Source organism: Lethenteron reissneri, chromosome 27 (assembly GCF_015708825.2).
Source record: "Lethenteron reissneri isolate LAM-NWPU_2019-01 chromosome 27, ASM1570882v1, whole genome shotgun sequence".
Classification (NCBI taxonomy): domain Eukaryota; kingdom Metazoa; phylum Chordata; class Hyperoartia; order Petromyzontiformes; family Petromyzontidae; genus Lethenteron; species Lethenteron reissneri.
In genome coordinates this window covers 2,850,049-2,873,605 of record NC_083805.1, presented here as the reverse complement: position 1 = coordinate 2,873,605, position 23,557 = coordinate 2,850,049, and the positions used below count along the sequence as shown (strand labels likewise).

Genomic DNA, 23,557 nt, shown 5'->3' with positions numbered 1-23,557 from the left:
GATCGCTTGAATATAAATGCGTCGTTAGACCCGCCACCACCCGACACGACCAATTAGTAAGGTTTGTCATGTAAAAAAAACGTACCAATTCGTTATTAGTACAGCACACAACATTTACAATTTGAGTACGACGTTTCGCCAGTAATTGCAACTAGCATAATCAGGCGATAGCCAGAATTTTGGAGAAATCCTCCTGTTTCGTTCTTAAATACTAGAATAGTAAACGTTGCCGTACTCGAATTGCAAATGTTGTGGGTTCACTCTCGAACACACGGGTGTGCTGAACGAGTCACGAATTGTCACGTTTGTTCATGTGACAGACCTCACTAATTGGTCATGTCGGATGGTGGCGGGTTTAACGACACATTTATATTCACGCGATCGAACCCAAAAAAAACTCTTATAAAGAGGAACAGCCCCCCCCCCCCTCCTCAAAGCCCCCTTATGACTGTCTTAGTATCACGCGACATTCCAGGCTGATAACACCTTTAGCCGATTCCACCTCATTCCCTCTGGACGACTCAGCCTCAAAATAGATTTAAAAAACGAATTTCTTCAGAACTACTTGCCGCTGTGTTTAGTTTGTTGTCCTTCCCCCCCCCCACACCTTCGATTAGCACGTACGGTGCGAAAGAAGTTCAATATTCACACGTCCATCATAGCGACTCGAATGTTGCCCATTATCGAGTCCCTCTGAATCACTGATCGACTCTGTCCGGACGGCCCTTCGCAAGTAGTTCTAAGCTGCTGCTGCTGTTGTTGTTGATGCTGCTGCTGTGGTGTGGGATTTACCGTACTCTCATGGGAATGTATATCCATCAATGTTGCTTTGCGTAGCTCAGAGTTCAACATACGTACATTGCCACTGGGGAGACAAAGGCGGCCAAGCGTGGTGCTGGCCACCCCTACCGCCCTCGTGTGCCCTTCCAGGCCTTCATCGGTGCTACTCACTAACAGCACTTGCCCCAACAGTCTGTTAAGGCTACACGGGGTTGGGAGGAGGGGGGGATCTTTGTCTTTGTAGGTTACGCAACGCCGCGTGCGCGTCCACGTGGTGGCGGTGAGACGCGCGGTTTGAGTTGAATGGGGGAGAAAGTGGGGAAAGGAACCCCCCGCCCCACCAACTCGAACCGAGCAGCGAGTTGACACGCACGCCGAGTGAACGCCGCCCGTCACCATCTGGCGCTTCAACTTGAAGAGCGAGCGAGCGAGCGCCTTTTCTACGAAACGCCGCATTGCGAAAATCACATCTCTCGACGCGGGGGATCGCGCGGATGCGCCGTTCCCCGTTTGCCACTCCAATAGAGGCTGGCAGCAGTCAGTAAATTTTAACATGAATAATTTATTGATGTGGGGGTGGGCAGGGAGGGGGGCAATGTTGATGGGCAGCTGTGTGGGTAATTTGCGTGCGAGTGTGCGTATCGCTTCGTGTTTTGCGTGCGTCAGTGGCGTAGTAGCTACATTGTCAGTGGCCTAGTCACGACATTGTCAGCTCAGGGGGTGCCAAAATCGGTCATGTGGGGCCCCAGTATTTTGATTTGTCTCGCACGGTCGCACCTCGAGGCTGTTGTATAACGCGGGCTCGTCTTGCCTTAATCACGCCGTCGATACGCTCACGGCCTCGGACATTTCACGCTACTGGGGCGCAGCCACTACAGCTCCGTAGTTACCTCTTTTGCAATATTACGTGACTGCTGTAATTAAATGCCAATGAAACGTAGAAGGTAAATGAAAGCATTTTCGTTAAAAAAAAATCTAATGAGCTGTTGTCCTTTTAAACTGTTGTTGAAACAAATATCGCGTGGTGGTTTTCAAGGGGGTGGCCCTAACTCGTAGCTTTGGCACCAGTGGGGGGGGGTCCAAGGGACCCCCTGCCTGCCCCCCCCCCCCCCCACGCTCATCACGCTCCCGGAGCGTGTTAACTATAGCCCGGGTTGTCGGGAGGTATTCAACTCGTGCCCGCTGGGGTTCGTAGCGCAGTGCGATCACCGCAGCCCCAACTCTGATGGATGACAGCCTCAGCCCACTGGGCCTTTGCAGCGAATCGCACAGACGGGAGTGGTGAAGTATGGTCAAATGACAGGGGAGGGGAGGTGATTTAACAAAAGGGGTTGTAAATTAAATGTTGTTGTTGTTGGTCATCAGCAGCCAGCCAGCCTCTGTAGACTCCTGCAGAATTGTGGGGTATGCGGCACAACAATAATAATTACAACAATAATAATTACAACAATAATAATTATCAGTTCACTCGGTGTTCATGCGATCGTTCTAATCGTGGCAAGGGCCGCTATTGTTCCACAGACACAGCCCCTGCAGTTCTTTCACAGCAGCGGGCAATGTTGCCGATGGGGGTTTTGCCAATCGAGAACTTGCGGGTAATTTAAGAAATTTTGCCAAAGTTGGGAGCGCGACACAGACGCACAACGAGCCCACACCCTTCCCCCAAGCTCAACTGGGCATCTGTGAGCTTCTGTGAACTATTGGACATCTGTGAAAAATTGCTTTTATAGCTCATCGAATTCCTCCAGTATCATTAAATGTCCTGAATGGCGCGTGCCTTCCCTCTGGTCACGAGCGCAACCAGGGACGGCCCGCTGCCTTGGCCTCGAACCTTGAGCCCCCCGCCGCTGCAGCAAGCGGCGAATTGCGCCGCCGCCTCTCCACCGCGTCGCCGCCGGGCAAAGTCGCGGTGCCCCCCACCCACCCCCCCACACCGGACTCACGCCGTCTTCGTCTCGCGCAGGTCCTGGGCAGCGGGCGGGGCTCAGTGGGGGTCGCGGGGGGCGAGCGGCGTGGCCTGCTGTGGCTGCTGGACGAGGCGGCCGCCACGCCGGGAGCCACGGACGACGACCTCGTCGAGAAATTCGTCGCCGCGTTCGGACACACGGCCGGTGGGTGACTCGCAGGGTGGTATTGGGTGGGTGTGGGACGGCGGTGGGTGGTGGTTGTGATGACGGGGGGAGTGGCGGTGGTATTGATGGTGATGACGGTGGTGGTGGTGGTGGTGCATCTGCCGGTCATCTGTGTCAGTCAACCCATGGCACCTGGGTCTGCCGAGTAACATCCGGTCAGCGAGCCCTTGCACACATCACGTGGCCTCAAAGTTCACCTGGCACAGGCTCCGTGACCACGTCACCGTCACTTAGTGGCGAATGGCGGATATTGGTATTGGTGGTGATGAATGTGGTGGTTGTGATGACGTAATGATGGGGGTACTGGCGTTGGTATTGTCTTTGGTGATGATGATGGTGGTGGTGGGTGATGGTTGTGACGATGACAATGACGGCGGCGTTGTTGGTGGTGGTGGCGGTGGTAGAACATACGTAAAGTTCACAGTCATTCCAAACCGCCCACGATACCGTTCGCGAACTCAACAAGACGCGACGAGGAGCGGCGCTGGCGACACCGCACCTTGACCTACGGCTGCGACGCCCCCCCCCTACCCCCCCCCCTTCTCCCCCCCCCTCCCCCCACGGCTTACAGACGACGCGGTGGCAGCGGTGCACAAGGAGGATCAGCCGTGCTGCTTCAGCGTGCGGCACGCGCGCGGCGCGCTGCCCGTGCGGTACGACGCCGCCGGGTGGGTCGCCCACGCCAAGCACAACCCCTCGGTGCACAACGCCGCCACGCTGCTGCAGGACTCGCAGAAGTGAGTTGAGGGGGGGGGAGAGGGGGCACGGTGCGTGCAGTGGGGGGGCGGCACGGTGCGTGCAGTGGGGGGAGGCACGGTGCGTCCAGTGGGGGGGCACGGTGCGTGCAGTGGGGGGAGGCACGGTGCGTGCAGTGAGGGGGGGCATGGTGCGTCCAGTGGGGGGGGGGCACGGTGCGTGCAGTGGGGGGGGGCATGGTGCGTGCAGTGGGGGTGGTTTTAGGGGGGCAGTACACAGCGGTGTGCCGTGACCGGCTGGATATTTTGCTGTCTTTTCTTGGATTTTCTGTTTGCACTTAGTCACATATTCACTTTAAGATGTTTTCTTGTTCATGTTTTTGTTTTTTGTTTGTTGCGGTTGTACCCCATTCAAGAGCCGAATGGCTCACAGGGCTATACCTAATAAATAAACTTGAACTTGAACCAAAACAGAGGGTACGGCGTACGAACGGCCACCACATGTACCAGGAGCTGACACCGAACGGTCCGCACAGATGGGCTTGCGAGCGAACCCCCTTTCTGCACTGCCGTCTGCTGGCCAGCGACGCAATTTTAATGGGAAGGAAACTCTCTTAACATTGCTAACACGAGTTCTCAATGTTGGAATTTAGTATATTTTTTTAATGGTCGTTGGTGACGGGAGGGGGGGGGGCCGGGACAAATCACACTGTGTGGGACCCCCGAACTAAACCGGAAGTATTACATCTGCTACCGTGACGTTAAAGCGGGGGGCCCCCCAAATCGTGGGGCCTGGGGCGGTCGCCCCGATTCGCCGTACCCCTAGGGACGGCTCTGAGTGTTCGTGACCATCTGCTCGCAGCGCTTGAGAACCCCGGCTCCCTGGATTCTAATTCCTGGATCTCAGCAGTGCCTGCTCAGATCTCCCTCTCCCCACCGATGTCTCCCGGTCTGCGACCCCTGCTCCCTCGGCCAGTAGAGCAAATTGGTTTCCTTACCCCTCTGACCCTCACCCGCCATACCCCCCCCCCCCCCCGGACCGCGTCTCTCCCCCCCCCCCCCCCCCCCCCACCTGGATGACGCCGTTCTCGCAGGGCGGTGCTCAGCGAGCCGTTTGCTCCCAGCGCCGGCGCCCTCCGGATCCTGGGTGGCGCCATCGCGGGCCTGGACGGGCCCTCGCAGTCGGCGTCTCGCCGCGCCGCCTCCGTGCGCCGCTGCCTCAGCACTGGCGGCACCGGCGGCAGGCGCCGGTCTCTGGCAGCGCACGTCAAGCTGCAGGTGGTGAGTGGCCACGGGCGAGAGGAGGAGTTCGTGTCTTTATTTTTTCGCTCAGGAGTTGGTAGCTTTATTTTTTCACTCTCCCAAAATTAATTCCCGGTTGTGCTCGCGACGTATTACTACCTCAACGAGTCTCGTGACTCCTTCGCAGGAGGGTCTTGCCAGGTTTTCGTAAGCAGGGGGCAATGATTGCTGCTTGGAGAGTCCACACGAATAATTTACAGTGTACATTTTCTTCTTACTTGGAACACAACCGCTGCCTCGCGTAACAATCGACTCTTTCGATGATTCCTCCCCCCCCCCCCCCGTGCAGGACGCGCTGCTGGACATGGTGCGGAAGACCTACGTCCACTTCGTGTTTTGCCTGCGCCCGAGCGCGGCCCCCGGCGTCTTCGGCGTCTCCGGCACCGCCTCTGTCGACATCCCGTTCCTGCGGGCACAGGCCCAGGCCTGCCAGCTGGTGGACGCGCTGCGTCTCCACAGGCAGGGTGAGGAGCTCGATTTGAAGCTTTCGTGACTGCAAGGATTCATACTTCTTCGTTTTGTCGGTAAAGTCACGTGGGTAAAAAAATTAAATAAAAATTAATAAAAATAAAATAATAAAAATCACGACGTTTCGGAGGCAACACAAGTCTCCGTCATCAGCAAATCTGGCTGCGACGGTCCCACCTGATGACGGAGACTTGTGTTGCCTCCGAAACGTCGTGATTTTTATAATTTTATTTTATTAATTTTAATTTCAATTTTTTACCTACGTGACTTTACCGACAAAACTAAGAGTAAGAGTAGGGTGAGGACCAGCACCGGCTTCCAATTTTCTCTCCCCTTCTTCTCTTTTTGTCCCCGTGCTATCTCTCCTTGGCTCCATTCCCATTTCGCCACGGTGGTGAGACTTTAACTCCCTCGCCCGGTATACAGAAAGTCGTGGGTTCGATCCCGACCCTGACACCTGCTGTATGTTTGGAGTTTGCGTGTCTCTCTCTCTCTCTCCCCCTGGTTTCATGGATTTTTCTCCAGATCCTCCAGTTTTTTCCATCCATTTAGAATCAGCATCACGCGTTTAGAGTATTTGGCTGCTGTACATTTCCACGTGACAAGCCACTTCGTTGGGTTATCATTTGTGATAGCCAAGTTGCTTCTGAAAAAGAGCTACATAGCTCAGTGGGCCTTTTGCCTTGTCTGGAAAAATAAAATAATAGTTTTTTGATGGTTTATTTCCATAGTGCCGCCATTATTACCGTTAGCCAGGCCTGCCGCGACTGCTGCTACCTGCGGCTGCTTCCACGGCAGCCGAGCCGTAACCGCCACTACTCCCTCCGTTCTCATCGCCTCTCCCGTCTCACCCCCCCCCCACCCCATCGTGGCTTCCAGGTTATCCCGACCAGATGTCGTTCAGCGAGTTCCGCCGAAGCTTCGAGGTCCTCGCTCCGCAGCTGTGCAAGAAGCACGGGCGGCAGTACATCGCCACCGACGACCGACGGGTCCGTCGTGCCCCGGATATCGGTTCCTCCCTCCTTCCCCCCCTCCCCTCCCCCCGCATGTCTGTTCCCCCTGGAACAAGTGTTTGCAAAGCTAGCTGTTCCATCCAGCGAATGTTTGTTCATCCCCCCCCCCCTCCCTGTCCCCCCCCCCCCCGTCCCACCAAATGTAATTATTTGTACCCCAAAGTAGGAGTTATTAGGGGTAGAGTTAGTAGCTTGAGGGTAAGTGGCGAGCTAGTTTTGGTTAGTGCGAAGTCTTCTTCCTTCGTAAGGCAGAGCTACAACTGCAGTTTCCCGTTCAGGTGGTCAATAGCGCTAGAGCCCGCGCTAGAGGCCGACTGGCTAGTGTGTTAGGGGTAGAGTTAGTCTCCTGCAGGGACACTGACTAGCAGGCTATGGTTATGGGTAGAGCTAGTTCGAGGGGCTTACTGGCTCCCTGTCTCGGATTAGAGGCAGGCCTAGCATTCGTTTGGCTTTAGGAAGGCAAGTTATGGTCGCTGGATGGCTAGCCGGTTAGGGTCAACATTAAGGGCAGTATTAACGGTAGGGTTAGCACCAGCTGTTGGCTGGCTCTTTGGAAAGTTTAATGCGAGCTCCCAGTGGCCTGTAGGGTTCATTGGTTATGAGCATTGTTTCGGGTCGGGGCTCGGAGCCGTGCTTGCGATTGGTCAGCTCGTGTACTCTGCTACGAAAACCACGCTCTCATCTACTCCCTGTCGCGAACAATCTTGGTGATCCCTCCCCCCCCCACATGCCCCCCCCCCAGAAGCCCCCCCACACGCCCCCCCCACTCCTCCCCCACGCACCCCCCCGCCCACCCACCCCACCACCAGTGTTATTGGTCGCCCTTCGTCTGCCATGTTCGCAGGCGAGCGTCAAAATCACGGGCCGTGCCCCCTAAGCAAACCTGGCATTCAATTCCACGCCCTTTATTTAAACGAGGGGAACTTTTTCACTACCGGAGCGAAATCTCATCGTCGGCGCCGCGGGACTCCTCCTTTAAATGCAAAAACACTTCCACGGGGTGTAGATTAAAGTTTTGATCAGAAAGCGATGGCGGCGTGTGTGTGTGGGTGCGGGTGACAGTGGCGTAGATCGCCGGCACGCCAAGGATTTACGCGCGACATATTCAGCTGAATGCGGGCGGGCGGGCGAGTGAGTGATTGGGCGAGTGGGTGGCCGATGTCAATTCTTAATGGTATTCTAAAAAGGCCAGGAGAGCAGGAAATTCGGACAAATATAATACCGCCAACGCTCGCATAATAAAGCATAATGTGCCGCCCAGTGGATAAATCCAATATCGGATGAAGGCTTCCCCGTGCAGTGTCCGTCACACACAGCCGTACTTCACCACTCTGGTCATTGCGGATTGGTGAACGGTGGGGGGGGGTAGTGGTGGAGAGGGCAGCACCGGTTCAGAACGTCGGATGTCACTCGCCACTGATGTTAGCCGAGACCAGGAATGAAACTGGGGTCGCCGGGTTCATACACGTCGCGTGAACTACGAACCGAGCATGAAGCTGGCGGTGAAAACCGGCGGAGTTGTGTGTGATCAATCCCTGACCTCGGCCATCACCGGATTGATCTTCATCTGTCTCTCTTATTTTATCATCATCGTTGTTATTATCATCATCATCAGCAGCAGCAGCCATGATCTATCCACTGATGGATGAAGGCCCCAAGATGCATCCTCTTGTTGAGGAGGTAGCTGCCACTGTCCTTTGAAAACTGTAATGATAGCGACGACGATAATAATTTTAAATATTCTTACGCACTGCACCAGACGATATATGTACATGTGGCTCTTCTCTGGGATATGTCTCCTCTTCCACTATTGTGGGATGGTGGAACAGGAGATATGTCCCGAGGGGGGGGGGGGTTATTCTCCTTCTCAGAGGTGGCAGCCCAGAGGCCTCACCAAGCCCGCCGCCATCGCTCGCCGTCTTGCGATGCGACAGCGATGAATAAATCAACGCGATTCATCCACGTGACATTTTATTTTTTAATGTCCTCATTTGAATCTCACCACGGTGTCTTCCGCGCAGGCTGCCGAGGAACTCCTGGAGGCTCTGGATCTGGAACGGAGCACGTACGCCGTGGGCGTCAGCCAGGTAGCCACCGCCGCCTCCTCCCCACTGCCCCTCCTTCCCTCCCCGGCTGACCCCCTCGCAAGCCCTCTGAGTCGTCTCAATGCTCACCGAAGATCCGCCGGGTCGCTCGAAGAGATGCCCAGGGTGCAGTCTCGTCTGCAACGGTGACCTGGGCCGCCCGCAGATGGTCAAGGCAAATCGAAACAAATCGAAGGGAATTCATGGAAAATGAACGTGAGGATTCGTAAAAGATGCACAAGCGTGAACCAACGTTGAATGATAAATACCCTCTAGCGTAAGTCGGCTCGGTCAGATTACAATCCTTCGACTTATAGCAACAGTTACATTTAAGTTCGGGAAACATTGGCGGGTGCTTCCAACCGTTGAACCCAACGTTAGCCCAAACGTTCATCGTTAACTGGCTCGTCACGGCTCTGCTTGACAAACCACCGCATCGCCCACGCCCGTCGCGGATCGCCCCCTCGGGGCCGCCGTCCCCGCAGCCTGTTGGGCATCGGTCAACACAATCCAACCGCGATGTCGGGCGCCCCCACCAGAGGGCAGGCCAGGGCCTACACGAAACCATTTCTTATCTTTTTCACCAGGTGAGGTCCCACTGAGCCAAGAAGAAAGCTCTTTGTTCAAAAGCGACACCCGGCCATCACAAATGATAGCGCGACGAAGTGGCTCATCGTCGTCACGTGTAAATTTATGGCAGCGGCCAAAAACTCTGAACGCGTGATGTCGAGTCTAAATATGGAGGGGAAAAAAACTGCAGGACCTGAAGAAAAACCCACGCGACCACGGGGAGAAACAACGTGCAAACTCCAAATATACAGCAGGCATCCGGGTCAGGTTCGAACCCACGACCTCATGCGCTCCAGGCGAGGTAGATAACATCTCGCCAACACGTTGCCCTAGAAGTTGGGCACGCGCAGCTCCTTCGCGTTCTGCCGGCGCTGCTGCTGCTGCTGGGTGCGTGCGCCGGGCTCGGCACGCAGAGCACTGTAATGTGCGTGTGCCGTGGCCTCGTCGTGGAACGGCCGCGGGGAGCGGCGATGCGGGCGGCCGCAGTGGCCGGTGGCAGGCGCCACCGCAATATGTTCGGCTTGGCAGCGGCTCGGCGCCATCTGTTGTGGGCTGTGTCCGTCCTTGCACGACCTGAACTCTCCCCCCCCTCCCGCCTTCCCCCCCAACCCCTCCCCCCGAGCAGGTTGTGTTCAAAGCCGGAGTGCTGGCGAGTCTGGAATACCTGCGGGACTCTCAGATCTGCGAGACGATCGTCAACTTCCAGGCGCTGTGTCGCGGCAAGATCGTGCGGCAGTGGATACAGAAGAGAAAGGTGCCGGGGGGCTGGGGGGCCGCGGCAGCTGTGGTGGGGGGGGGGGCATAGAGGTGCAGTGCACATACGTAGGGCGCCCACGTAGCTCAATAGGGCCCCCCCTCATCGTACCAAACATCAGCACGAGCTCGGATGTTTATGAAAATGAAATAAAATTAATCGTCTAAAATAATAGCGGTATGAAAAATTCTACATTATTTGGTGCTGATGCTGCTTCAGCCTTGGAAGTGGTGCATTGCCTATGGACTAACATTGCCCATAGATTTACATTGCACATAGATTTACATTGCCCATAGACTTGTTATTTGTTGAGTTTACCAGCCAAGCTGGGCCATGATTGGGCAAGGACACAACTCTACCACTATATTCTTGGTTCTTTCGGTAAAGTCACGTACCGAAAGAACCAAGAATATGAATCCCTGCAGTCACGAAAGCTTTAAATCAAAATTTAACTCTACCAGTGTTGATTCAGGACAACGGCATGGCACGGGGTGTTAGATATGTCTCGACTCATCGCAATAACAACAACAAACAATTACATATATTTAAGAATGCCCAATTTAAAAAATTATAACAAATCAAATGTAATATTTTAGTTCTCATGTTGTCTGGCACGCTATTCGCACTGACTATTTTGATTGATTATAATTGATCACCGGGTGGGGCCCCGTCACCAATCATGAATCGTAACGCCGGCAGCGCCGACCCACGCGGTTAACGGACCGTCGTTTCGTGCCGACACTCGTTGCCAACACTCGGGCTTTGCCCATCGGTAGCGGCCGAGGAGGTTAAACTCTGGCGGAAAACCCCGGTGTTGATTGGTCGAGTGGTGGAAGTGAATTTACGTGAAAACCTTTTTTTTTTTTTAATGAGCCGGGCTGTCCCATAATTCTATTTAGTTGTCACATTCAGAAATCGGTTTGTGCTGTAGTTTTTTTTGGCCAATTCCTTTAACAAATTAAAATAAGGAATGGTTTAGCTTTATGTGGGAAGAAAGTGATGGAATCAGCTTGCACGCAAATTATGCGTTTACATGGCAAGAGAGTGAGAGATGGCTTTGGCTCAGAGAGGCCTCCACTGATCATGGTTGATGATGATGATTATACTTGTTATAACTATCATATTATTATTACAATTACGCCTATTTTTATAATTACCATAGTAGGGGGAGATATAGCTGATGCGTGTAATCCCAATTCGCAAGGTCATTGTTTGGCCTAACACCAGTTACATTAGATGTTTTTTTTTGTGGGTTTATCACCTGATGGTGTTAATTATAAATAATATAATGATGACGACGATGATGATGATGATGATAAGGAAATATTCCCAAACAATCTCTGACAAAATTGGGAGGCTCAGTGAACGGACCCAGCGTGCCAACCTCTTTGTATTCTCTCCCCAGGTCCAGGATCTGGCCGTGCGGTGCCTGCAGAGGAATTTCCGCGCGATGGAGAGCGTGCGGCAGTGGCACTGGTGGCGCGCGTTCACCCTCGTGCGGCCCCTCGTGCCGCCCGCGGCCTCAGAGGAGCCCGCCAAGTACAAGGAGGTGAGGCCTCGCGACAGGCCCGGCACGTCACGACCGGGCCTGCGGCGTCGCTCATCCCGTGTGTCAACGCTGCCGATCAACTTCCTTGTCGTGGGAAAGAATATTGCGACGACGCGATATAATCCTTCCCCCCTCCCCCACCCATCACCACACCCCGAGCCACGAGCAACCCAGCCGCCCCTCTCCACGACGCGTTCACGAAAGCGCTCGCGTTTCTGCTGGCAGGAGGAGATGGCTCAGCTCCGCGGCCGCCTCGAGAAGTCGGAGAAGGATCGTCACGAGCTGCGGCAGGGCAGCGACCGGCTGGAGAGCAAGGTGGGTCGCGCCGAGCCGGTGGTCGCCACTGTGGAACTGGCGCGCCTCCTCGGCCATCGCCGCCGGCCCGGGGGTTGCGGTGCGACCTCTACGGCCCGCGGGGGCCGCTAATGCCCCCCCCCCCGTGCCGTGATTTCGACTGGCACCCGCAAGCGCCAGGAAGTGGCCCCAAACACTCGCCGGACGATTCGGGCGGGCCCGTTCGCCACAAACAGGCCGCCCCCGACACCACGTTTGGGAAAGGAGATTGGTGCACCTGGACCCCGGCCTAGGCTACGGAGAGAGAGGAGGGGGGGGGGGGGGGTGAGAGGGGGAGAAATATGAGAGTGGGGATGTGCCCCATTTAAATCGGTACACCTGGACCCATGCTTATCAAGCTACGCCACTCAGGTGAAGGGTTCCGTGGTCCCTCTCGTCTGTTCTCCTGGAGGGTGATGGCGACAATTGTCAGCCGTCCTTCGCGCCAAAGACGGCCGGCGCCGGCCGCGTCGGTTCGCCGGCCACGCGCCCGGTTGGGTTGGTTTTGCCGAGGAGGGTTAGGATGAGCGGGATGACCGGTGGCGTCGGCGCGGTGCGAAGGTCACGGAGCTGCAGACGGAGCTGACGGACGAGCGCCGGCTCGCCGAGACGACGGCGCAGCTGTTGGATGTGGAGGTGTCGGAGCGTCTCCGCGTGGAGAAGGAGTTACGCGAAGTGCAGGTAAGGCCCCCCTCCTTCCCCGGGCCGTCCCCCCCCCCCCCATCCCCTCTCCTGGGGCCGCCCCTACCTCTCCCCCCGGGTCCCACCCTTGCAAAACGAGAGACGTTCCATCTCAACGGAATTTCAATTGGTTTTATCGATACATGCAACAAATATTTGAGTCCGCACCAGTGGCGTTGGTATTGAGGAGGCTCCACAGGCTGGAGAGGCCCAGGCACCGGGCTGTGAAGAGGGAGGAGAATTGGACGGGGGGGGGGGGGCTCTATTTAATCGAATTGCCCTACAAAGGGATGTGTGGACATAACTTTTAACAAAACATTTTTCATTCCTCGGCGAACAAATATTATTGTTGTGCTTGTCTACCCAGGAAAGGCTCACTCAGTCCACCGACTCTTTATCAGGAGGGCCCTGCCAAGTTCTTGCAGGAAGCCGGTGACGATTGCGATGTAGATTCCAATTCAATAATCTTCTTGTAACTTTCAAAGTTGCCCAAATACGGAACGTATTCAGTGGGGAACGTACATTTTCAGGCACCGGCAAAACCGCGATGACGGCGCAGGATACGCAGGTACTCTAGCCCGCTCTGCCGAGATGATCGCCTGAATAATGAATCGATGAATTGCCGCCGTGCCGCCTCCGGCTGCGTCGTCGTCGTGCAGGTGAGGTTTGAGGAGCTGAAGAAGAGGACGGCCGCCGTGGAGATGGAGGTGTCGGAGGCGCGGATGCTGCGCGCCACCGAGGCCAGCTCGGGCATGGACGGGGCCGACGGTATGACCCGTCGATGCTGAGCCGCGCCCTTTCGCCAGCGCCACCGTGACGCCGCGCGGTTCGAACGCGCCCGTCTCGGTGACGCGGCCCAGCGACGTCGCTTTCGCCGCTTCGTTGCGGAGGATAAGGCCGTGCCAGCTCCCGCGGGCCCCACCTTCCCTCCCCCCCACTGTTACTGAATCCCACTGCCCGTAGTTATTGGGTTCTCCACCCTGCCCCCCCCCCCCCCCCCCCCCCGTCAGCATAAGGGATTTCGCGAGTCGTGTCGATGTCTCTTACCAAGGTCGCCGTGCAGGGGGGGGCGGCCATTCCTGTCTCATCCGTCTTCCTACCCGAGCCACGGCCGCCCATCACGTGGCCCCTCTCCCCTCCAGCGCTCCGCGCTGACGCGACCTTGCAGATCCCCTGGCCGGCACCAGGGACAACAACAAAAAACTTAAATCCCAACAAAGTCGAGCTCGCTCGCCCGCCCGCCCATCCGTCCACCTGCTCGCCAAAACCCGCTTGCCCGCCCGCACATCCATCCGTCCGCCTGCCCACCCGAACGCCCGCACGCACGCCCGCTCGCCTGCCCTGAATGATTGCGCTAAGCGGCATCTGCCGTGATGTATTGCTCTCCACGGAAAGTTGCGCCGCTGGCGATTGATGCTGCACGACGCGTGTTATGGGAAGGGAGTGGAAGGAACATCTCATTCCTTGATCCAGTGGCCATGCCAAACAAGTTACCAAAAATGCATAAAACATCCACTCACGTCTCAAGACTCCTTACGAAATGTCGGAACTTGTCCATCACAGGGACCACCAAAACGGGAGGGACATAGATATATATCTCACGGTCTGATGTGATTGCAGACAATTCATAGGGAGGAGAAGAAGAACGTTCTGATTAGCACGGTTGGCTACGTACAGTTCAGCATACATTATAATTATTATTTCTCGTCGCTCCTGCAGGGGGAGAGTGGAAGTCACGGTACGAGCGAGCGATGCGGGAGAACGGGTACGCGCGGAAGAAGCTGCAGCAGGAGATGGAGGACAAAGTGGACGTGGAGCAGCAGCAGAAGAAACAGCTGGAGCTCAAGGTGGGAGCGCTGCTGATTATTGACGAACAAACTCTCGGTTGGCCAAGAGGCCAGCAACAAACAGCACCAACTTTCGGACCGTTCATGCCGAGATATTCAGCCATCCGAGCAATCCTAACAAAGCTTTGTTAAAAAATATATATAGAAATGGAATTTCAATTCGGTCCCTCAATTGAAACCTATATTCTTTTGGCTGCGTGTCACTTTAATCTCCTGTACCTCTCTAAATTGTAATTTTTTTTGTTGCCTCCCCAATCATGTCCAAGTCTACTGAACGGCTCTGCTGCACTCCGCTAAACCGTGCCATCGCCGGTTCAGCCCTCATGCGCAGGGTCCCCGCTCGTCGAGAGTGGCGCGAGTGACCGCAATGCCACCACCACCACCAATAATTTTCGCCGGCACTGCCAACTACCACCACAGCCATAACCGCCACTGTCGCCACCACAACCGCCACAATTGCACCATTGCCACTGCTACCACAACCTTGCCAGGGCACCGCCACCACCGCTATCGTCACTTCAACCGCCGCCACCATTGACACCGCCGCCACTACAAGGGGCACCCGAGACCCTTGACAAACCGCGGTGGCAGCGGGGGCGGCGCAAGCGGCAGTGGAACGCTATTTCCGTGACGCGAGATCTCGCCCAGGTGTTAACTGATTAAAACTAAATTCGGAGGAATATTAATGGGTTTTAAATGACCTGTGGAATGGCTCTGCCGCGCTCACTCCCCAGAGAAAATATTTTGTGCTGTCACTCAAAGTGGGGGTGGGGAGGGGCGGTGGGGTTATATAACCGTGGCCTTCGCTTGCCGTGCAGTGCCCTTTCACTTGGAATTTCACCCGAGGAGACGCTCAGATGGTAAAAGTGGCTCGGTTAAAAAATTCGCTTTCCGTTGTTCAATAAACTTTTTTTTTTTAAATCGCCCGATCTGCCAGTTAACTGGGCATCGGCACAAAAAGCCGCAAATAATTTTCGACTCCTCTCACGAAACTATGCAGCAATATCCTGCGGTGTGACCGCCGCGGTTGCCGTAAGGAAGCCCCCTATTGAACGGCGAGCTCGCGCCTGCAGCTGATTGTGACTCGTTTAGCAAATTCTCGACCGCGCGGACCTCTTGATGGAAGCCGAAGTGGGAGAAATTCACCGCGGGGCAGCAGAGATTCGTTTGTGGCCTCCCGGGTCTCCTGCCTCCCCCCCACCCCACCCACACTGCCAGCACCACCACCACCACCGCTTCTCCCGCTCACTCGCTCTACCACCCGCTTAGCACGTTCCACGCGGGGCGCGTGTGCGAGAGACGGGAGGGGGGGGGGCTGCCTGTGACCCGCTGCACCGTCCGTGAGTTCCCGCGCGACCCCCCCCCCCCCCCCCCGGGTGCACCTGCTGCTGCTGCGGTGACCTCTGGCGTTCGCACCGTGAGCGTCGTTGCTGGGTTTGCAGGGGAGATGGTGGGGGAGGGGGGGTGGCTGGGGGGGGAGGTTGGAGGGCGTCTTGGGGTGGAAGTGGAGGCTTCGGATGGCCGCTCACCGCCCCCTTCCCCCTGGCCTTTTCTCATGAGTCTCTTAAACCCCATCACCCCCCACCTCCACTCCCCCATGGTGAAAGGTCGATGTGAGATTGAGGAGTAATACGGAACATTGCCATGGCACGGCGATCGCCGGATCGACGTCCAGATCCAGCAAACGAGAGTGCAGGTCAGCTGCCTCTTACTAAAGCCGTCGTGAGCCACCATCTATTCACTGCTGGATGGAATAATCTCCAAGCCAATCCACCATCCTCCATTTTTTACGTAGCTTGAAACCACATTGCAACACGGGCCTCCCCCCAAACCCCCCCCCCCCACCATCCCCCACCAACCCCCACCACCGCACGCGTCAGCGAACCGCGACGCCTTCCCGGTGGCCTCGCGCCAGGAGGGCACCGGGAGGACCTAACGTGCTCGGGATTTGATTTGATTTTGCTCATGGGTTGTTTGCGTTGGGCCACGTGGTCACGATCTTGGCCCAGCTGACACATCGATGGCCACGCGTAACAAAAGCGCTCACTAACACGCGCCAGTCGTGTCATCGTTTCAGCTCCGTAATGAGGCGAGGCTAAAGAACAAAATTGACGCATTCCGCGTTTTTCTATTGCATAACGACGTTCCGCTCGGAAAGGTAAAACATTCGCGTGTTCAGCGCTTCGTGACGAATATAATTTGCCCCGCGCCTCCGACTACCACGGTTGGCTATGTACGGTGCGCAAGAAGTTCAACATACGTACGCACACAATTTGCGTGTGGCGCAGTTCGGTTTTCACGACATACATTTTCGCCAGGCCATGACAACGTGGCCTACCCCGAGAGTAAATTACGAATCGGGATTGCACCGCGAGCACGCTCGGCGTCGGCGCCATCACCGCGTCTCGCCGACACCGACACCACCGTCCCCAGCCGGTAATTTCTCTGTATTTTTGGGCCAGGCGTTTGCATGGGGGGGGTTCCTAAACCAATCGTTGACGAGCATGTAAATCTCTGGACATGCTGTGAACGGCACGTTAAGAACTTTTGAGTGATCGCCGCGCGCTTGCTCGCTCGTGCCGCGGTGCTGCCGCAGGTGACGGAGATGCAATCGAGCGGCGAGGAGACCCAGCGCAGCCTGCAGAACCTGCAGCGCCGGTGCCAGCGCCTCGGGGCCGAGCTGCAGGACTGCCGCCTCCATATGGAGACGCACCAGGCGCGCAACCACGAGCTCGACAAGAAGCAGAAGAAGTGAGCGACTCATGCGGGGGGGGGGGGGGGGAGCGGCGGCGAGGGTTCGGGGTGAGGGGGTTAGGGGTCGGGGGGCGGCGAGCGAAGCTTGAGCGAGAGAGCTGCGGGGATGACAGCGAAATCCCCGAAGTAAACCGCCGCAAAAAAACGATGTTTTCAACTAATATTCGCACTCGAGGCAGTGTTTCAGTTTCATTTGTCTCCTGAGCAGTTTTATCCGCCGTGCTCTCTCGCCGGCGAAGTGGCGCGCGGGGATTTTTGTGCGCGCTCGGAAAAGCGACGGTGAGCGGCAGTATAACCCGTCGCGCTGGAGAACGGGGTGCAGAAGCAGATACCACAGAACTGCCTCTGAGGTCCCTTCGGGTGACCTCTTTCCGTCCGGTAAACACTCGGGGGGGGGGAGGTGGACTGTCCCACACGCCATGATACACACAAATCTTACAGTCACATGGCAGTCAAATACATGTTTTTCATTCTCAGAGCGGGTGGAATTTGGCCAAACTAAGCGCAAAGCTGAATACTTTTTTCGGTGCAGCCGTTGGCGAACTGGGCTGTGACCAACTCGCTGCACTTGAGAAGATGGCTTCATCATGGGTGACTGACGCTTGGACGGGAACCCAGGATCTTGTGGGTGCCATTCTGACTCCTTATCCACCCAGGCCCTCCCCCCTCCCCCCACCCCCTCGAGGCCCCCTCCACCATCCCACCTCCTAGCCCCCCTTTCTCTATCCACTGCCATCCATCTGGGCTCATGGACGTTATGATTATTCACTGACAAACAAAGCCTCGAAAGGTTTCCGAAAGGAAAATAAATGAAAGCGCCTCGCCAAGCGCGATGAATTTATTCTCAGGTTTCTGCAATTTTCCCATTCCTGTGTTACGTTAATTTATTCTGTGCGGACCTTCGCTTTGCCGGGCTGTGATCTAGTGCATCCCTGGGCGTAAGGGCCGCGTTCGCAAAGATCAACGAAATCCTTTTGGGTCAGCAGCAAGACAATTTGGCGAATGGTGACGCGTCAACTCGATCAACAACAGCTTTTGTTTCAACCTACAGCGACAAAAATCGCTGATCGGCATGATGAGCATCATCAGCCGTGGTTTATCCACTGCTGGATGAAGACGGTTTCTCTGTGCTATCAAAAACCTTCACGGTCGTTCAGGGATTAGAGAGACTCGCACCGTCATCACAACTGCCGCGCCGGGAGGTCGAATCGAACCGGCGACCTCTGGATCGCGAGCCCAGCACACTGCCTCCCGTTACCCCGCGGTGCCAGCAAAAGTATTGGTTTAGTATAATCATAATGAGAATCTGTATTTATCCTCGAGAAATCTAATGAGCCATGAAGTTTTTTTTCACAAATGTTCATTAGGGGCGGGTCAGAGAGTATTAAGAAATATAGATTAGTACAGAAAGCTATTTAGATTATTTTTGCGCTATAAATTCCCACGTGATAAGCCGCTTCATTGATCTATCATTTGTGGCCAGGTCGCTTCTGAAAAAGAAGCAAATGGCTCAGTGTGCTTTACCTGGTAAGATGACACGTGGCTTAGTTTAATTTGTCTATTGTTTCAAGTTATTTTTTTACCTTTCCTATACTTTGCACTCCCATCGTGTGTTTTGTATCGTTTGTTGCTGCAACGTTCTGACCCCGTGTCACCGACTGGATACCTGTGTAAAAGAGCTGCATAGCTCATGGGACTCCTCCTCCGGTATGAATAAATAATTCTGATACTGATTATGAACGCGCAGTTCTAGAGAGAGAGAGAGAGGCAGACGCATAACTCGAGATCTTTGTGGGGACGTTGGCTGCCGCTGTCGTAAAATGTCGCCGACGGCTACGTGCGCATGTTCGTTGAACTTCTTCCGCAAGCCGTGCGTAGCCAACCGTGCTTCTCACCGTTCTACCCCGGTGCTTGGGCGCCACTGCCAGGTTTGACGGCGAGCTGGCGCAGGCGCTGGAGGAGGCGAGCCGCGAGCGGAGCCAGAGGGAGCGTCTGACTCGCGAGCACGACGTCATCTCCCTGGAGATCAGCAGCCTCAACCAGCAGCTGGAGGTGACGAGAGACGGCGCGTCGCACAATACGCACGCTACGTGCGCACACGTGTGTATCGATTTAAATGTGTGGGGGAGCGGTGGTGCAGCGGTTAGCGCGCCGCCGTGCTGCGAACCCGGGGACCCGAGGTTCGATGCTCGCTCGCGACCCAACAACAGCGACGAATATTTGAACCGATTCTGGGACTCCCCGAAGGCCACTCGGCCTTCATAAATAAGTACCTGGAACGGTGTGTAGACACCAGCACTGGGGAGACAAAGGCAGTCAGCCGTGGCGTTTACCGTCCACCCCCGCGTGTGCCGTGCCGTGCCGACTCGCTAACAGCACTTGCCCCAAATGTGCGTTGAAGGCTACGCAGTGAATCTTTGTACACATAAATACATTGCAGCACGCACGCATGAACAGAGAAGCAAGTCAGCTATCGACAAGTTCACGGCTCCCTTGTTTGGATGTCACGGCCTCAGGTGTCTGTGATGCTCACGAGTCAGAATGTTTACAACCTCCGGCTTCATCTTCACTTGGAGGCCAAAAGCCTGGTGATTTGTCTGAGCGGATGATCATAGCATTTTTCTCTAATGTTTGCCTTTGAACACGTGCGAATTTCTCTAACCGTCGATGGAAAACCTTCCGTGTGTTGCGTGCGTGCGCGCGCTCGCCCCCAGGACAAGGTGTTTGACATCACGATGCTCAACGAGAAGGTGGCGCAGCTGGAGAACGAGCTGCTGGACGTGACCACCCAGGGCTCGCACGACGAAGGCTCCGTGGCGAGCCTGCGCAAGCAGATCCGTGACCTCGAGGCCAAGGTCAACGATCAGGAGGAGGAGCTGGACGACCAAGCGGGCAAGATCCAGCTCCTCGAGCAGGTGAGGGGGTTGCGGACACCGCCGTGGTCCGCCGCGTGCCTCTGTCTCGATGTTTGGTTTCATACAAAGCATCGTCGCTCATGAAATTTGCATCTCACGAACCACAGACCCAGGTAGAAGGCAGCGGTAGCCAGGTGCGTGATGAGCCGGCGCTACCAACAATCGCTTCAAGTTCTGCGGTCCTCCATATATCAATTCATGAGTGCGCTACGAACCGGGCGACCAGGAGTTCGATTCCCGCTCACGGCCATCGACACCGGTGACGATTATCTGTACTGGTCCTGGGCCTCCCCTATGTCGACTCAGCCTCAAATGAGTTATTGGTGCAGTGTGTAAACATTGCCACTCGGGAGACAAAGGCGGCCGTCATGATGTTGGTCACCCGCGGCCTCGTGTGCTGTGCCGGCCTTCATAGACGCTGCTGTTCGCTAACGGCGCTTGCCCCAACAGTCCGCTAAGGCTGCACGGGGGGCGGGGGGAATGTTTGTGTTTGCCACTGACTGCGACGGCCACAATGCTCACCGCTTACCAACCTCTTGCACGCGCAGAACAAGCTGCGGAACGAGATGGAGATGCAGAGGATGAAGCAGATTCACCAGAAAGAGGTGGAGAACAAAGAAGACGAGGTGGAGGATGTTCGACAGACCTGCCAGAAACGGGTACCTCCCTCCCCGCATACCCTTGCCTCATCGGGTTTCTGTTCTGCCCCCTGTTCTGTGTCGGCCCCCTCCCATATTCAAACTAAAACAATGAAACTATAAACGATATATATATTTTTTTACCAGGTAAAGGCCCCACTGAGCTGGATAGCTCTTTTTCAGAAGCGACCTGGCCACAAACGAAGTGGCTTATCGTCACGTGGACATTTATAGCGGCCAAATACTCGTAACATACACAGACAGGGTTGGCCAAACATCACAATGTAACGGAACCCTCCTGTAAAAGGTTTTTATTTTCACTCATTGCGGCTCTCCTGGTTAAATAAATCGTAATTATTATCATTATATAGTAAATCCCCTTCTCTGCATCCCAAACATTGCCGCGGCCATGAAAGCAGACCAGATCCAGAACCAAGTCTGTGACGTCTCGTGACCAATTAGTGCTGGCCGGCTGTTGTCCAAGATTCATTTGAAAAACGACCTCTTTCTCTCTCTCTCACTCTTCCCCGACGATGGTGGTATGTCTGGGTGTCTGCCTGCCAGTGTCGTCTGTGAGTCTGTGAGTGCACTGCGCTACTACGAACCCACAACAAACCTAATGTTTGATCCCGGGAATGGGGGTTGGGTGTTCGGAGTCAATATTTTCTCCTGCGCTTCGAATTAATTCATTCATCGCGCATCGTCAGCGAAGGACCGTTTGCATCAAACGCGCGACTTCTTGCTACGTCGTTCGCACAAACTGCTCTTGGCTGCTATACACCAGCGCCTCGAGTGATTTGTTTGATCCACGGATCAAGGGGGTAAGAGGGGAGGGGGGGGTCGACCACGGGGAGGGCAGCGCCGTTCTTTTGAGGGTCGCAGTCCTCACTTCGAACGTCGACCCCCAGCCGAAGTGAGTGCAATTTGCCAACCGAAGGGGAGCGCAATTTTCTGCAGGAGTTTGCGCGTCAATACGGGGAAATCGTTCCGCAAAGTGGCATCACAGCCGACTCCCTCGAACTGAGCTCTCGATCGCTAGGAGACCGGTCGCAGATGCACCGGTGACATTTATGACAAAGTCAAGCCATCGGATGCCAAAAGTTTATAATGCGCATCAAAGTGTGTCTGTGTGTGTGTCTTTTTTTCATATATGTCTACCGCTTGTCTTTGTGTGCAGCTGAGGCACCTGGAGCATCAGCTGGAGGAGGATCACGAGGACAAGCAGAAGCTCGTGATGCAGAAGCGAGACCTGGAGAGCAAGCTGGCTCTGCTGGGGGAGCAGGTGCTGAGCTACGTTTGCGCGCATCAGGAGCGAATTTACAAACGCTCCGGCCTCGAGCGGGGCTTATTGCCAACTGCCCGCCGTCGTATGTGCGTGCGTGCGTGCGTGTATGTACGTTCGTGTCGCTGACCGTGCGAGTCGGAGGTGCGGGGGGGAAGGACAAACAAACTAAAGACGAAAAAAAAGCGGTGCGCAGCGATTCACACGGGGTGCTGGAAAATGGACTCCTGTTCAGAGGCGTCGAAAGTGCCGAGCCGGCACTGCTGACATCCCGAATTAGAATCCCGATTGCAGCCGTCTGCGAGTGAACACCGAAGCGCTTTTGCCCTTCACTCGACAGCCAACTGATCGTGTAACTATGCACAGTCCACCGCCCACGTTCCCTGCCTCCCGTTGCCCTCAACAACCCTTGTTGTGGTTGCTGTCGGCCGAGCTGCGGTGGCGGTGGCTACGCTGCTGCTGCTGCACGTGGCTGCTGCTTACGATCCAGCGCTGTGGAGGCAGCAGCAGCAGCGAGGGGTTGATGGATCGCCGCACGCACGGACGTTGTTGGGAAACGCGCCTCGTTTGGGCGTCGAGGAGGTAGTTCTGGGCCCTGGCTCGCCAGGGGAAGACGGTTCGGCAAACGTGGACGAGCCATCATCTCTGTTTAGCACACAGGAGGTTTTTGCGACCAATATCTTTCATCGAGGTATTTGTTGGGTTAGGTGGTGTGAATATAAATGTGTCATTAAGCCTGCCACCACCCGACACAGCCAATTAGAAAGGGTTTGTCACGTAAACACAGCACCCCAATTCGTGACTAGTACAGCACACACCTGCTGGGGGTTTGGAACGTAAACCCACAACATTCGCTATTAATTACAACCAGCATCATCAGGTGACAGCCAGAGTTGTGGAGAAATCCTCCTGTTTGGTCTGAAATAGAGGGATAAACGTGATGTCGTCACTTGTGAGCCACTCGCCTGATGATGCTGGTTGTTGTAATTCCTGGCGAAACGTCACGGTGCTAGAATTGTAAATCTCGTCGTGGGTTTTACTCTCAAACACACCGGTGTGCTGTACTAGTGTAGAGGTGTAATTGCGCATGGCTACGAATGTTGAGGTGTGATTATGCATGGCCACGGATGGCCAACAAACACAAGGGGCGGGGTTACGGCCGTACACAAGGGTGGCGCTCGCACCGACGTCCGCATGTGTATCCCCCACGGGCCCCCCCTCGGGGGCGAGTCCTATAAAAGGTGATGAGCTCGAGGGCTCGAGGTCGGGACTCAGCTTTAACCAGAGAAGACGGAAGACCTGCTAGTGTAGGCCCCAGAGCTCCCCTGGCTCGCTGTCCTTATAAGGGCCGACCAGGGCAAGCCGGTGGCGTGGCCCCGAGAGCCCAGACGAAGCTGGTCTGGTGACTCAGGGAGCCGGGATCCCAGCTTAACCAAGCTGGGACAGATAGCCTCCCCTAGTCCCGTAGTGGAGGAATTGGTATAGGTTAGAGGGGTTAGCTGTCGAGAAATCCCTGTAGCCAAGTGACCTGTAATAACTGTGTTGGTGTAATAAATAAGTGTGCCTCCGATCCTGTCGTCAAGCCTCCATATACTTACTACACTAGTAACGAATTGGCACGCATTGTTTACGTGACAAACCTTACCAATTGGCTGTGTTGGGTGGTGGCGGGTTTAACGCCGCATTTAAATTCACGCGACATAACCCAAAAAATAAAAAACCTCTATTATGGGGTGTCATCTCTTCCTCGCTGCATAGCG

General features: G+C 55.4%; 1 protein-coding gene across 9 annotated transcripts in view; it reads left to right on the top strand.

The window, feature by feature from the left end:
- MYO18A (myosin XVIIIA) overlaps positions 1-23,557 on the top strand; it is a 133,352-nt gene that overhangs the window by 96,906 nt on the left and 12,889 nt on the right. For all 9 annotated transcript variants that reach the window (XM_061561100.1, XM_061561097.1, XM_061561101.1 and 6 more), the window contains 17 exons: positions 2,744-2,891; positions 3,484-3,649; positions 4,702-4,888; positions 5,199-5,373; positions 6,257-6,366; positions 8,412-8,477; positions 9,670-9,798; positions 11,204-11,347; positions 11,573-11,662; positions 12,242-12,361; positions 13,021-13,129; positions 14,081-14,208; positions 16,805-16,959; positions 18,891-19,014; positions 19,677-19,877; positions 20,426-20,536; positions 21,693-21,797. In XM_061561100.1, coding sequence (XP_061417084.1) covers positions 2,744-2,891; positions 3,484-3,649; positions 4,702-4,888; positions 5,199-5,373; positions 6,257-6,366; positions 8,412-8,477; positions 9,670-9,798; positions 11,204-11,347; positions 11,573-11,662; positions 12,242-12,361; positions 13,021-13,129; positions 14,081-14,208; positions 16,805-16,959; positions 18,891-19,014; positions 19,677-19,877; positions 20,426-20,536; positions 21,693-21,797 — 2,268 coding nt within the window. The remainder of the gene's footprint in view (positions 1-2,743; positions 2,892-3,483; positions 3,650-4,701; positions 4,889-5,198; positions 5,374-6,256; positions 6,367-8,411; positions 8,478-9,669; positions 9,799-11,203; positions 11,348-11,572; positions 11,663-12,241; positions 12,362-13,020; positions 13,130-14,080; positions 14,209-16,804; positions 16,960-18,890; positions 19,015-19,676; positions 19,878-20,425; positions 20,537-21,692; positions 21,798-23,557) is intronic.